The sequence below is a fragment of the Falco naumanni genome, chromosome Z, assembly GCF_017639655.2.
Source record: "Falco naumanni isolate bFalNau1 chromosome Z, bFalNau1.pat, whole genome shotgun sequence".
In the NCBI taxonomy this organism is placed as follows: Eukaryota; Metazoa; Chordata; class Aves; order Falconiformes; family Falconidae; genus Falco; species Falco naumanni.
The window spans coordinates 48708250-48724630 of NC_054080.1; the positions used below are offsets into that span (position 1 = coordinate 48708250).

Genomic DNA, 16381 nt, shown 5'->3' on the forward strand with positions numbered 1-16381 from the left:
GTTATGTATGCTAAGTATGACAAAATGCCTTCTGGTTTTTCTCTGATAGTAGGGGTTTTTTCCCTATTATTTGTTTCCCATAAGAGAAGAATAAAAAAAAAAGAATAAAGAAAAGTCTTTCCTCTTCATGTTGAATATTCCACAATGTAGAAATTAAATTTTCTCAGAGACGAAGGTTCTGTGTTTACATCAGCAGTTTTGAAGCCAATGAAGTAGAGCTTAATATGAAGTACATTAACGGCTCCGCTTTCTGCTTTGAAGGGTTGTCCAGTTGTGGTGGCTGGAATATGATTAAAAATTTATCTCCTCTTTTCTTTTTTCGTTCCTAGTGAGCAGTTTATCTGACTGCTGAAAGATAAGCTCAAGTTTGTTGTGTTTGGTTGTCTTTATGTCGCCTGTGTTTTAAAAATTCCCTTAGTATCTATAGCTCACATTCCAACAGACATAAAGGCAATAGGTACCCAGCTCCAGTTCCAATCGAGGTTTTGTGCTCTTCTATGCTAAATTGAATTGAATTATGCTAAATTAAATTAAATTATGCTAAATTAGCTTAAATGCTAAAAGCCCTTTTAGGCCATCTTTAAAATCTCAGTATAAATATCAAGAGAGAGGTGTGTTAAGCGTGGCTTTTTTTCTGAAGGTTGGTTTTCCTAAAGCACAAATCAAACAATTCTGGTCTTATCCTGGTAATATCTTCCCTGTGTTCTCATGAAAAAATGTCTGTGACTTACATGGCAAGAATTGTACTAGAGAGGAAGGGTAGGGTCAAAAAGGAAAGTCTGTTCATTAGGTTTCTAATAGAAGTTTCACACAGGCATAGTTGTTTCCTTTTTTGATAAAAGTTCACTGCATTCCTTATTTTTCTTACCTCTAGAGTTTCCTGATTTTTGTCTTTAAGAGATCCAGAACATAGAATCATAGAACAGCTCAGGTTGGAAAGGACCTCAGGAGATCATCTGGTCTAACCTTTTGTGGGAAAGGGAGCCTAGATGAGATTATCTAGCACCCTGTCCCGTTGCATCTTGAAAACCTCTAGTGATGAGGGCTAGATCTACCACATCCCTGCAGAAGTGGTTCCAGTGATTGATTGTCCTGAAAATTTTTTTCTTGTGTTGAGATGGAACATGTTTGTGTCTGATCCCCATGCAGTTTCTCTAGGCTGTACCACTTTTTTTTTTCTTTTTAGCAAGCAACACTTCAGTATATACAGTACCCACTTAATAGCTACTGATTTAATAGTCCAGCACACTTAAGGGGTTTGTTGTCTGTCCTGCCTCCACTGAAACAAGACAGTAGCAAGTACCAGTGGACAATTAGATGTAGAACTGAAATAGTTAACTGTGACCTCCAATAGCCCATTAAATCAGCCTATTCCTGTAGGACTTGCGTTAATTGGGCTTGTTGCTGATATGATGTTTACATGAATCATCTGCTAAGAGGGACTCACAGATCCTGAAATACTATGGCAAATGGACAAATGAGTAATGACATGCAGAGTAACTTTGCTAGCAGATTGGCTGACTTAATGAATTGTGCTTTAAACTAATGAACTCAGGGGATAGGATCCAGAGCTGTGACACCAACATACTCATAAGCAACATGGTGGATTAGCACGCCTACTAGAATAGGGGGGAATGCTCCCCAACCCCTTTACAAAGGCAAGAACCCCAAGTCCAACCACCTCAAGTGCCTGTTTGCCAACACAAGTAGTCTGAGCAGCAGAGAGGAGGAACTGGAGCTCCATGCCGAGTCTGAGAGTTGTGATGTGACAGAAACCACAGAAACTGTGTGTGAAGACTCACATGACACAATGGGTGGCTACAAATGCGTTTGAAAAGATAGGAAGAGAGGAAAAGGAGGTGGAGTTGCACTTCATAAAGAAAGAGAAATTTGAGTATATGAAGGCAGGCTATGGAGACCACAACAGTTCTATCAAATGCCTTTGGATCAAGATAAGATGGTTTGTCACCACAGAGGATCTTATGTTATGTATCTGTTACTGACCTTACAACCAGGATGATGAGGCTGACAAAACCTTACTTTGGCTGCTCAAGAAAGTCTTGGGCCAAAGGAACCTGGTCCTCATGGGTAACTTTGATTACCCAAACATTTGTTGGGAGAACACCGCAGTGGTTCACAAGTTGTTCATGAGATTCCTGGAATGTGTGAGGACTGCTTCCTGCTGCAGGTGCTGGACATGCCAACTTGGAATACTGCATTGCCATGAATTTCTTAAGAGCTAGCTTCAATATGTTCGGAGCCCAGATGCAAGGGATTCCATGGGAAGCATGCATGGAGGGCAAAGGTGCTTGTGAGTGCTTGGAGTTTTTAAAGTACAGCCTCCCTGGAAGCGCAAGAGCATTCTGTTGCCTACAAAGGGAAAGAAAAAAGACAAAACGAGACTACCCCGGCTTAACAATGAGCTTTTGGATGTGCTTGAAAGCAAAAAGGAAGCATACTGGCTGTGGAAAGGCAGCCATACACCCACTGAGGACTACAAGAACCTTGCTAGGGCATGCAGAGATGTAGACGGGAAGGTTAAGGCTCTGCTACAACCTGAAATTGGCCAGAGACATCAAGAAGAAGAAAGGGTTCTTTGGATACCTAAGCAGTTAAGCAGAAGCACAGGGAAGACACAGGCCCATTACTGAGCAGGGCAGGGAAACAATTTACTAATAATGCTGACACAGCAGAGGTTCTTAAGACCTTCCTTGCCTGTGTCTCTACCAGCGCAGCTGGACCCCAGACCACAGGACCGAGTAGCTACCACGGTGCACATGGTGACCCACCAGCAGTGGCCCTCTGCAAGGGCTCAGCCCACATCAGTGGATGGGCCCGCAGGGAATCCACCCCAGGGTGTTAACAGAAGTTGCTGACACTGCTGCAAGGTCACTGCCTGTCATCTTTGAAAAGTGGTGGAGATCAGGGGGCATTCCTGACGCCTGGAAGAGGGTAGATGTCACACCCATCTACAGGAATGGCCCAGAAGAGGACCCGGGAAACTACAGGCCCATCAGCTTGCTTCAGTCCCTGAGAAAGTGGTGGAACGAGTCCTCCTAGAAACTGTTACAAGCCAAATGAAGCCGGTGGTGACTGGGGAAGTCCAGCACAGATTTACCAAAGGCAAATCATGCCAAGGTAACCTGATCAACCTTCTACAACAAAACATCTTCTGTTGACATGGAGAGAGCAGTGGATGTGCCTCACCTGGACTTCAGCAAAGCGTTTGATACGTTTCCTACAGCCCCCCCTGGACACACTGTCAGGGTACAGCCTGGGTGGGTGATCTGTGAGATGGGCAGGCAGGTGTCCCACAGGCCACACTCAGGGTGCTGGTCAATGGCTTTTACTCAGGCTGGCAGCCTGTCACAAGTGGGGTCCCCCAGGGACCAGTACGGGGCCCTGCGTTAAACATAAACGATCTGGACAATGGCAGTGAGAGCATCCTCGCTGGGTTTGCTGGTGTCACTGAACGGGGTGGCAAGGTGGAGGTGTCAGAAAGCAGAACCATCCTTCAGAGAGCCCTGGAGAGGCTGGGGGGGTGGGCTCGCAGGAACTGTGTGAAGTTCAGCAAAGGCAAGTGCAGAGTCCTGCACCTGGGACAACAGAGCCCAGCACCGGCCATGAGCTGTGGCTGGGCAGCAGCATTGCCGAGGGGGACCTGGGGGTTCTGGAGGACAACAAGCTTAACAGGAGTCAGCAGAGTGCCATTGCGGCAACCAAGGCAAACAGGATCCCGAGCTGCATCCTCAAGGGCATTGCTAGCAGAGACAGAGATGTGATCGTCCCACTCAACACTTTTCTGGCTGCACGTAGAGTACTGGCTCCCGTTCTGGGCCCCACAATTCAAGATGCAGGCTGGAGAGGGTCCAAAGGAAGCCATGAAGATGATAAAGGGCAGGATAAACTGCCCCATGAGGAAAGACTGAAGGACTTGGGTCTTTTCACCCTGGAGAAAGCTCAGGGGAGATGTTATCCCATATTCAAAGCAGACAGAAGCCCTCTCTTTGAAAGGAACCACAGAAAGAAGACAAGGGGCAACAGGTACAAGTTGACCAGGAGAGGTGTCATTTCAATGGAAGAAATTTTACAGTGAGAATGATCAATCACCTGAACAACCTCCCCAGGGACATGGTGGAGTCCTCATCATTGGAGGTTTTCAAGATGTGATGGAACAGATACTCTCATCTAGGCTCCTTCTCACACAAAAGGTGGACCAGATACTTCTTGAGGTCCCTTCCAGCCTGGGCTGTTCTGTGTTTTGTGGTTCTCTTGGCCCCACATAAGAGAAACCATTTTTTGTTGGTAACTTTTGAATTTGGTTTATAATATAACAATCTTGGTTTTCATTAACACTGCTGAGCACTGTGAAGTGCTTTTTTTAAAGCTTGAAATCTGTAGGGTGGATGGTGGAATGCTCTGAAAATCTAGTGACAGGCATAGGTAATACCTTCTGTAAGGCTGTCCTTACAAGTTCCAGGTGTGATGGTGAGCTCTTCAGTTAGTTTTCAGCTTGTAAAGCATTCATCATGGGAATGCTCTCATTCTGGGAGACTGCAGTAAGTGTACGTGTATTCCACTGACCACTATCAACAGAACAAATAAAACCCAACTCTGGATGTTATACAAGTACCCAGTGTTTATTTTCCTGAGCAAAGGTCTGGACGAGTTAAGAGATCTTAAGTGGAGAGAATTGTAGATGCTTTTTTGACCTATCAGCACCCTTCCTCTGCACCCTGAAAATCCAAGCTCAAAATTCAATGATCCAGGACACGGCAGCAGCACATACCTCAAGTGTCTAGGTATGCAATGGCTGGCAGCTTCAAGGAAATTGGATACTGTGGCTAACTAAGCGCATGTTATTTCTAAAGTGGCAAGCTCATCCTGAGAAATTACTTACTTCTGCCTCCTTGGTCCTGTCCCACAGACTGTATTGATGTCTCCTTAATTATTTTGAGATTGCTATGGAAATGAGCTGTAACTTACACATGGACACCTGTACTTATGCTGAGGTGTTTGTCAAAGAAAAAAGAATAAGGTATTACTTTGTCCACTAATCTTTCACTCCCTATTGCCCCCCAATATCCTTCAGCAGACCACGAAACAACAGTTAGCCTCTGGTTAGGAAAGTCTAATGCTACAGGATCAGTGATGTGTTAGCAGTTTTATTCCCTGCTGCTGAGCAGAAGGCAGGTTTATTTTTATAGAAGGATGATTAAATGCAAACTAGAAGGGAAATACGCATGTTTTTCAGAACACTAGGATCACGTCAGTCATTGCTAATCTACGTCTCAAAAATAAAGCAAATGAATAATGTTTGCATTAGCTGATTTAAGCCTCAGTTGAAAAGGTTACAAGGTGTATTTTGACCTTTTAAAAGCACGAGGAGAAAATGTAGCTTTAAATGGCATTCCCAGATTTTCCTTTAATCCTGTTAGTTAATACTCCTTGTCTGTGTTCCTACTGCAAGACAAGCTGCTGTAGGCTTACCTGCTAGATGTTATAATGAAAAATGTCTTAACTTGCTTAATTTCAGTCACTCCACTAATCCTTTTATGTCTTTGCCTCCTGCTTTGAAATGCTAGACTTCTTGGACAAATTTTAGTCCTTATAAGAGCTATGAATTTTTGATCCCATGAATGAAAAAAAGGACATTGTAGTAAAATGACATTCTGTTAACTTACTATAAAAAACAGCTTTAGAATGGCACTTGTCTGAACAGTGTTGTGTACAGATGCAGACAGTCAAGTAATGTGGGGTTGGAGCAGAGCTTATAAAAAGAAAATTCCTCTTTACAGGTAAGAGGATTGGTTTAAGGGTGTAGCATTAAGGCAGGGGTCCTCCAACTATGGCCCACAGGCCAGATACAGCCCCCCAGGCTCCTCAATCCGGCCCCCGGTATTTACAGACCCCCCCGCCGGGGCTTGGGGGGGGAAACCAAGCAGCCGCAGATGGCTGCCTGCCACTGCATCCGCACACCAGCCTCCTGGTTAAAAGTGTGAGGATCCCTGCATTAAGGGAACACCATGCAGACTCACACTGTGCAGCTGATGCCAAAATCCAGAGCAAGAATTTTTGTTCCAGGACACAGGTACAGAGACATCTCGAGCTTGCAACTAAACAGCTGGTCTGGGCCCAGAGTTCCTCAGTTCTGAAAAAAGCCCAGGTTCAGCAAAGCAGCATTTTGTGCATCTGCCACTCTTAAGCAGCACTGTTAGGAACATCCTTAAATCCAAGTTTACTTTAAAATTCCATTGGTTTATTTTCTTTTAAATCTTTTAACCCAGATGATAACTTAAGAAACCTAGCTTCTGTTAATAAAATATAAATAACCATGATCTGTACTGAGTAGTAAGTATAAGCCAATCTAAATTATTTCCAAATATTCTAGTACTATACAGTGGGAAACAAATACTGAATATTCTACTAAAACAGTTCTAATTTTTAATTAAAGATTGCAGAAAGATAGAAACAGGTATATAAAATAGTTGGAGATTTGAAATGTTTCTTTGCAGACAATTAAAGCATTTTAGGTTTCTTGCTTTTGTGAATATGTAATACAATGATAGATCAGATCCTTAGAAGCAAAAGTTGCTGAGATCAATAGAAGGTGTCCTGTACATAAGCCAGTAACAGAGAATGTTCACACTCTTCTATTTAGCAGTTTGATGTAGGAATCCACAAACCAAGTAGAACAGTGTTTTCTTCTTCCTCACTTAAGTTCCCCTCTAGCCCTATATTTTTGCTGTCAGTTCAGGCACCTTCAGCTGATATATAAGCAGAAAAGCTTTAAATGTCAGCTAACACTGTTGAACACAAAAGTCTACTGTGTTCTATGGATTTTGATTACTAGGAAATATAAGCCAAATCCTGCAAAAGTTTCTTAAGAGAGATCAGCAAGTGCAACTGATCCAGAAGACCTTAGTCCAGTGTTACTAAGGACTAGTACCTAAAATAAAGAACCTTAAAAGTGGTAATTTCATGTAGAAAGTAAAGAATAACTTAAAATCACCTTGTTCCTTCTGTTCTGCAGTGAATTCCTAAGTTCTTTGGTTGAGCGTTCTGTCCCTGAAGAGGGAAGAGGGACATGTGCAATTATGAACTACGCCACTGTGTTTTCTTAGCCTAGCCTTGAAATGACTTACAAAGGTAGCTGACATATTATATTGACAAACTACAATATCAGTAAAATCAGAGTAGTAAAGTTTAAGAATTACTTTAATTGGTTCACTGCAACTAGGCCTGATTTCCTTCACACCTAAAATGGGACAAGAACATACATGTAAATAGCACAGCGACAAACTGAAGTTTTCTCTCTTGTGATGCTGTACATCTTAAGTTTTTGGTGGTAAATATAGGATTTAAATAAGTAAACATGTGCCCTGCCTACAGGATTTCATTAATGAACTATTTTGCTTGGAGAATACTTCTGTGTATTTAACTATAATGGAAGATTCTTAGGTAGTACAGGAATTATTACATGGAAATAAAGCATTGCCTCCTGTTGTTGACGGAAGGGCTTACAGAACTTGTGTATGATTTGGAAGTCACAACCACTGAAGTTATGGTTGCAAAGGATTGGTAAGAGCTTCTGTAAAATAAAAGAATGGAACAACTGTGGTGATGAGCAAGCCCAGCCTATTTAGTGTAGCTGGGCTTGCTGGTTAGTGTAGCTGTGATCTGTGTCAGATTAATTGCATAGATAATGTTGTTACATTTATAATTACTTACATCGTGGGTTAAGCCCAAATGCCAATTTTATTATAGGTTTTTGAAGTCTTAAAACATAGCTGGAGATTGATTTTATATTTCAAATCAGCAGTAGATGCATAGATAAGCAGATCTACCAATATTGGTCTATAAAATGCCTGTTTATAAAGTGTCAAAACTGTCTGGCTTTTCTTGCTCTTCAGTGCTCTTCCTCTTTTCTTCTGTTCTCACTCGCATAGTTCTGTATTAAGGCCTGTCTCTTTGAGCGTTTCCCAGTTCATATTCAAGCCCTGTCAAATGCCAGGTTACTGGTTAGCTCCTCATCTTCATGGTTAGTTTCTCGTACAAATATATTCGCCTGTTCAGCTATTTTTAGTTTATCACCCTAAGGTTTTTCTTTTAGAATATACTCTTCTTTCAGAGAAGAAAATTCCCACCTGGCTTTGACTGAAAGAAGCATCCTAGTCAGATTCAGCTTTGGCTAGGGGATTGTACTTCCACTGTAACTTCTTGATGAGGTGCTTGTTTTTTGATCAGAAATATTTTACTTCTTGGTCTTTCGTAACATTTAATTCAATTCTAATCATGTTGTAGTTTTCTTCAGGGTGCTGTTGTGGAGTAATAACAAGCGCAGCTGAAATTAAAGCAGTTCCCAGGCAGGGTACAAGTAAAAACAAGCTTAATGCTGCATACCTCAAATTCTGATGTGCTGCTGTCTTTCTGGAGGCTTCAGTTTCTCTGCCTGTTTCCACTGAAGATACTGATGGAAAAACACGGGACTATGAGAAGGGAATTCAGGCCTCCTCCCTTACAGACACCCTTCCTTTCCCTGAGAGCAGAATAATCTTTTACAATGTTAGGTGCTCTTACTGGAACCAATCAAGCAGTCTTTCCTCAGAGCAGAATCCTGTTTAATTAAGGCTGAAGGGGGCAAACCTACTTGTTTTAATCAGAAACTGCTCCTTTGTATTATCTTATCTTATCCCTGTATCCATCCATGATCTTAAAAGGAGAGGAAAAAGAGGCCTGTGTCTCTTAAAAAACTGAAACCTGGTGTGAGGTGAAACAACCTAGCACATGAACGCAGTTTGGCAGAGGTGTTCTTGCAGAAGCAGTGTTATGTAGGAAGCAAAGTAACAGCAACATTTCAGTCGCCCCGGCATGAAAATCAGACACGGGAATTCTGCACTTGATTAGATTAAAAAGGTACAATTTCAGATTACAAGTGATACATCACCTGACTAAGCCAAGTGCTAAAATGCCAGCACGTATTGTCACTAAATTACACATTCTCATGCCCAGGGCTTTTCATGCACCATATGAGGAAATCAATCAGCTCAAAAACAAAGCCATGAAAAGAGAACTGGAGCACAAAAATGCTCTGATACAAAAAGCCTCAAGTAGGTTCAAACATTGTAAATCCACTATACACACAGTGTGGGTATATATCATTCAGACAGTGATTCAGGAATGCATTCTGTAGTGTCATTTGTCCATTATTTATCATTTCAGACCCAATTGCTATGGGCGAACTCAGGCTCTATGTTTCTTTTATCTGTAGTCAAAGTAACGCCAGAAGTTGTGCAGTGGGTACAGAGTTGCTTAGAAGATCATGCCCTGTGCCTTGAAATAGATGGGAGTTTTTTCCAGAAAAATCTGCACAGAACTGGACTGGACCTGACAGAAAGATAAACTATCTGAAAATCCAACCTCCTTAAAATGGCATCAGTACCACAAACAGCATTTCTGTGACTGACTCACCCAGTTAGCAGTTGCTATGTGTTTCTGTCAGGTCTGTTTCTCCGATTGTGTTATGCAAATTTTGCTGATGTTTTTTTCCATTGCTGATCCCTCTGAAATGCTTTGGAAGTATCAGAGCAAAGGGAACAAGAATAAGCTAATCACAATTGCATTATGAAATTAGAGGAGTAGCACAAAGCTAGCGTCAGTAATACTACTAGTCTCCTTAGAGAGTGAAAAGTAGTGGTAAGGCCAGAGGGTCTCTAGTTGCGCTAAGTGACCATTTTATCTATCAAAAATGGATCTGAAGTCATTCAGAGCTGAGCTTTCAGCCAGAAACTAGATGGTGCTAGTGAAAATTTTGACTATTTTATCTTGGCTTCATAAAACAGAATTTTGTTTATCAGTACTAGCATTTTTCAACTTTTTCTGCCAAACTGCTTCTTAAATTTTATTTTTTTTTAAATCCTTGTTAGCTTTATGTCATATTCTTTTTAAAATATCACGGTCTTCAATTTCACTCACTTCTCCAACAATTTTGCTTTACATATTAAATTGTTCTGCGTCCTGTAAGTACATACTACTCTATTCCCTTAGCACATTCAGGTGCTAATATGGCAGTAGATAGACTTTCATTGCCAGACCACAGCTATCTAGAGAAGAGAGAACAGCCTCTGAGAAATTAGCACTGTGCTCACTAGCATCAGTGATTATGAACACCCTAACACTGGTGCACAATAAAGTAATAGGTTTAAAGGTTGCCACAGCACAATACTGAAATACCATTCTTCAAGGTTCAAGGTCTAGCGCTAGAAGTCATAACTAAAATATTGATTTAAATCTACTGGTTACCTTTTTCTAAGATAAGCTTTAAAAATGCCTGTGGAGATTTTTTGTTGTTGTTCATAGTCAAGATTAGATTGTTGTTGAACTATTTAAAGGTTAATTAAATGTTTGTATTGAAAAGTACAATATAAAGGTGACCTTAAAATTCTGTTTAATAAATGGGAATTATGCCTTTGTTATATCTTGTAATAAGGTTTTAGAGTAAGGTAACTACAAATGTCTTTGTTTTGGCTTAGTGCCCTACTCCATGTTGGCTGCATGATCTGAGATGCACTCTATTTACTGCAATAGTTTGTTTAGCTGTCAGTTTATCCTTAGTTTGTGTCATAGGAATAAGGCGTTCGGAAGAGAACAGTTTGTCTTCAGTTGATCCCTGACTCCACAGAGATGCTAAGAAGTGATCAACTATTTCTCTTATGTAACTGCTGATTCTGTAGAAAATACTGTAGAAAACTAAATCATTAACATGATTAAGTAAATATTTTTTTTTTTTTGTGAAATAGAATGATTGCTATGCAACATCAGCTGGATAGGTATGATTTTTTCAGCTGGGGAAGGGTATCATGCAAAAGCTAACAGGACTTTTATACATGTTGTATGAAGACTGCCAGTTTTCCTCTAACAGTTTTAAGTAGCAAAGGCCCCAGTCAGTTGTGCAGGGTAATAAAAGCTGTTGTGACCTGCTGAGCACTCTCATTTTGGACTGCCTTCTCTGATGTCCAGATTTGCAGCAGCAAGTGGTTCTGTTTCATGTAACGTAAGCATACTGCAATGTCTGCAAAACCATAGGAGCTAGCCATTGTACAAGAAAAAGGACCAATGCTTTTGGTTAGGGGGAAAGATAAGAAAATAATCGCCAGCAAACTGTGCTGCAGCCTGTTTAGGGGAGGAAAGATGTTACCTGTTTATAATTATGTAAGAAAACAAACACACACAAGTCTTGACTTCACTTGTCATTTCTGTATTCCCAGTAACAAAGAATACACGAAGACTAAAACTGAGAGAAGTGACCGTCGTTAATGAAGAGCACTTTCTGCACTCCTCATTTAAGAAGGAGGAATTTGCTAAGCCTAATAGACAAAGAGTAATAATCAACTGAACTTGTTCTAAGAAGTGTCAGGACCTTTGAACCATACAAAGGATTGATGGACTTGGCAAAAACGATGTGAAACATTCCACACTCTGCTATCATCAGGCGTTGCTTGCTGAACTGTGAAGAACTGTGTATTCAGGCTGCTTTCTACTGTATTGCCAATCAACTTTTTTGGACTTGAAACTGATATTTTCTTACGAGCTCTCTAGTAGTTTGATTGCATGCATTCGGTAACTATGCATAAGCAACATTATTATCTGCTTTACCTACTTAAAACTAAGCACAGTGGTGAATAAAATTAATCTCATTTGTTTTGACTCTTCAGTTCTAATCACTTAGGTCCACATCAGTGGAAACTGGAATTGATGTCATACAAGGGTTAGGGTAAACCTCTGCACATACTATGTGGAAATGAGCCTATAAAGATATTTTTGCTGTTGGTGAAAAGGAGGAAAAAATGTTATTTATAACAAGGCCTTATGTTGTGTATATATATTGTCTTTGAAATATTTTTGATTTTAGTTTATTTCTTGTAAAAGAGAAATTATATAATTTATTTAGCAAATACTACTGTAAAGTATAGTTTTATTGATGAATAAAATACATTGTTCTCAAGACTATCACAGCTGTCTATCTGCTCTTGATCTGTACAGGACTTACTGTTCTGGTATTTCTCTGCCTTCATGAGATGGTCTTGAGAGGCATCTCAAGAGATATGACAACAACTCTGTAACATGGCATCTGCCTTTTTCTTCTACCACGTCTACAGTGAACAGGGGAATCTTGAAATTAGGGTAGGAAAGGCAAAGGAACATACTCAACAGGCGTTGCTTCATAAAGGCATTTTAGGTTTTTCAGTATGGGCAATCATTTTAAGATAACTAGAAACTGTTCTGCTTCCTTAATTTCCCTAGCATCAGAGAGATAATCCCAAACACCAGTGGCCATCAATCCAAGATTTCATGCTTTGATGTGGCGGTGTATTTAAAAACTACACAGGTGTCATTTTGAAAGTTTATGAAAGTTACTGGTAGTAACATTTATTCTAGGAGTAAGTATAGCAAACCTGCTGCCTTGGCAAAACCAGAATTTGGCACTTTTAATTCCTAGAATTATGCTTTGTACTTCTGAATAATTTTCATTCAAGGTTTTGTTGTGGGATTTTTTTTCCACTTTGATGTAATCATATAACCCTGACAAGGAGGAGGGTATTATTCCTTAATTATGCACAGGATAGGGAAATTGAAAGATGTGGGGGTTTTTCTCTCTAAGCATGTAGAGCCTGTGGCTTAACTTGGAGCCTATGTCTCATGATTACCTCTTTTGCAGGCTTTAAAATTAGATTGCTTAATCCCCAGAAAGTACTTCTTTTGCACCATTCCTTCTAGAAATGCAAGAGACCAACTTGCACGCTCTGTGAGCAAAGACATTTTGCATGGCTGTGTGAAGCATCTGCTCCTTCATGCACAGTATATAGCATATTTAGAATGTGTCTCTGTGCAAAGTAGATATTTCTGACTAGTGTTATTTGGGGAAAAAAACTGACATTTTGTAATTTAAACCCAGATTAACCTTCATAAAGCACATACATGTCACCTTTCCCCCATTACCTAGCAGGCTGTAGTGTCTGAATCACTTGTCCTTAAGACTCCAGAGGGGACACAACTTAACTGCAACAATTCTGTCTATACTAAACAGTTCAGAGACTGAGCCATCCTTTGTGTACAACCCTTCAACACAGTCATTTATAAATGAAAACAGTCATTTAACACTTGCAAAAGGAGATCCTGTATAGATTATGGAGTCTACTACGAAAACCTTCTCTAAAGCATGTGCACTTCAAATTTTATTTATTTTTTTTCTGTGACTGCCTGGCAGCTAAGCAATGTTAATGACCAGCAACTTGGAACCCATTTATTTCTCTAACACATGAAATGGTATAAAGCTTTAAACATCAAAGAGTACAGGAGCTTGTAAGTATGTGTATGTTTCATGACTAAGGATTTAGTTTCTCTTCATCTTGCATTCATGTTTTGCATTGGTAGCACTTTGATGAAAATGTGAAGACATTTAAACATATCCATAAAGCTGATAAGGCAGTGCATGTCAAGTAAAAATAAAATATATACAGAAGGCATAATTAAATCCTTGGGGTGTTAAAGTAACGTATTGGTCTATTTCTCCAGGTCTAAATAGATGGAACTCACCACAGGGAGCAAAATTTGAAGAATTAGGTCACAAAGGTGGGCGATTTGGGTGCAGTGGTATCTGAATACTCTGGCCTTGCAAGCTGCCCGGAAGGAAAAAGCACAAGTTAATGTCTGCTTAGAGGAAGGTAGGGAGTAACTCCAAATGTGTGTATCTGACCCTGTGACTTAGTCATATGACATTCAGAGGGTGAGCTTTGCCTTTGGTGGTAGCACTTAATAGTTGTCCTCAGCTTAAAAAAATAAACAACTTCATGTCCTTGTACTAGAATTCAGTGGTTTGAAAATGCTAGCACCTATCCCAAGAACTGCTTTCTTCTTGACTTTGCTTATACTTCAGGCAGTTTAGTTTCATGTAACTCCATGCTGTCTTCACAAACCCTTGATACTAGACAGTGATAAAAGAGTAATCAGTAGTGCACTCCACCTGTTCTTCATAGAAGCTATTTGCTGGCCCATTTCCAGTGGTGCATGCTGTGGGAAAATTACTTTGGCAGGGGAATTAGAGAGAACTGGGACCTAACGGACGTGTAGTATTACAGAAAGCTTTTTTAGAGTAAAATACAGTTACTGCTTTCAGGATGGTTGACATGCACAAAATCTGCTTTACCACGGCTCCTTAAGTGATACATCTTGCCATCTTGGCACATGCTGATAGTAAGGGAGGATGGAGTGGGGTGGAGACACTGTGGCCAGGCTCTGTTGTACTCTCTGCAGCTGATAGGAGTAGTGGAGCGTGGAGCGGAGACCTGCGACCAGGATCTGTTGCACTCCTTGCAGGAATGGGAACCTGGTGGTACCACACAGCCAATAAGATGAGAAGATGTTCGCTGCTGAGCCAACAATTATGGCAAAATTGCTTTCCTTCAATGAGATGATCTCACTGTAACACTAACACACACCTCCATCTCAAAGTTACCTGCTGTCAAGGTACTACTACACCTCACTGGCCATGTGATACCAATCAGTAACAAAAATACATATGACTAGAATCACTCAGGCTCCACCTAAATGTAAAGAAAATGAACTGGTCTTGAACTGAAATTAAGTCCAAAAGGGGACGGAGCAGGGTGTGTGTGGGGGGGGGTGGACGGGGTGGAATTGTTGTCTACACTCCCAAATTGTTTATATGTTAAACATTTCTGTGCAGAAAGTTTAAGTCTAGCTGACCCACCTTCTAAGGTTGTCAAAGCTGAGGAATAAAAGGACTTCTAATCAAGGGAGTCAGCCTAGGGAGACAAAGAACAGATGGGGGGGAAAAGAAACCATTATGTAAATTACGCAGAAAGAAGCCTCCAAGTGAGAAAGTTCTGGCCAAGCTGATAAGGTGAAAGTAGGACAAAGGTAATAGTGGCAGTGAGAGATCACAACCTCCAGTTCAAATAGACCCCCATGAAAAAGAACAAAACCCTGCTTGGAGAGCATGTGTAGATAGTGAAAAACTTTAGCAGTGCTATCTGAGGATGCATATTAATTTCCATTAAAAGCAAGAAACTTTTAACCAATCCTTTGTATGATAATGAATATGCAATATATTACGAAGTATAAAAAGTGAGCACAGGAGGGAAAAGGTTAGGGAAGACTCCATCCTAACTTCTGGGATCAGTCAACAGGCTGAACCTGTCTTCTCCTCCATAGACATGCCTATTGGGTAAGAACTTCATGACTAGCTTCACGCTAGCTGTTATTGTGTTGTTTAAAGCTTGCTTTGCAGTCAGTATATTATCGCCAGCAGTATTTGAACCTTATTCTGTCACAAACTTGTATTTTGTATAATAAAAGTCTTCAGCTGAAGTTCATTTTGTATAAATCTCTGGAGACTTGAGACGTTGTTGTAAGGGGTTTGGCTCAGCGACACTGTCAGTGGCAGTCCCTGAATAGGTCAGTCAAATCACCCTCCGAAACACTGGGCTGTCAAAATGCAGGTAGTGGACAGGCTGGTCGGACACAAAGGTTTTGTCTTTCTTGGGAAAATGATAGGCTGATCAAATATAAAGGGTTTGAGGAACCCCCCCTTCTTAACATGACACATGCACTTGCTTGCAACAAGAAAGATACCAGCTTTTTCCAGACTGAAGGCATGGGGCCTGACCCTGCAGTGATTTTGCATCTGGAACTACTTCACAGTTATTTTACACCAGCCTAAAAAGATGTTGATACCAAAGTGCTGTAGTATGAACAACATTTACTGAAGGGATGAGAATCAAGATGAAAAACATTAAGAAATCTGTTTAAATTGCTAACCCCTAACTCAGGCCCTTTTGAAGTCATGTGAATGATCCTGGCTGGTAGTGTGAAGTTTGTTAACTTGAACACTGTTGAAAATCTTGTAAAATATTTGGTAAGTGAAATCTAATACCAGAGAAAATATTTAATCTACACAAATTCATTGATCTGTCATTAAATTAGAAAGAGATGAACATTTCCTAGTGAGAGTTGTTGCATATGACCTTGAATGATTAGAGGAAAATCACTATGGAACTTTGTGGATAATACCAGAAAATATCTTTTCATACTCTTCTCATAGGAATGTAAATAAGCATCATCTTTTATTAGATCAAATGCTGCATAAAAGAACAGGCATTCCTCCATTCTTCCAGCTGCTTTCCCCTCTCCCCACCAAGGTATGAAAAAGGAATTGTTTGCTTCACTAATGTATTCTGTGGTCTGATAAAAGCTATTTTTCCTTACAGGCCTTATCTCAGTTTGTAGACCATTACAGCTGCAAAAAGATGACTCGTTCCTTCAAGTAGTGATAAGAATGTGGGCTGGTCTTCAAGGAACT

At 40.5% G+C, this 16381-nt stretch overlaps 1 protein-coding gene across 5 annotated transcripts in view; it reads left to right on the forward strand.

Moving 5' to 3' along the window:
* The window catches only part of PIP5K1B (phosphatidylinositol-4-phosphate 5-kinase type 1 beta), a 122685-nt gene extending 110676 nt beyond the window's left edge, over positions 1-12009 (forward strand). For all 5 annotated transcript variants that reach the window (XM_040580246.1, XM_040580245.1, XM_040580248.1 and 2 more), the window contains one exon: positions 11268-12009. In XM_040580246.1, coding sequence (XP_040436180.1) covers positions 11268-11270 — 3 coding nt within the window. In that variant the 3' untranslated portion in view covers positions 11271-12009. The remainder of the gene's footprint in view (positions 1-11267) is intronic.
* The last annotated feature ends 4372 nt before the right edge of the window (positions 12010-16381 follow it).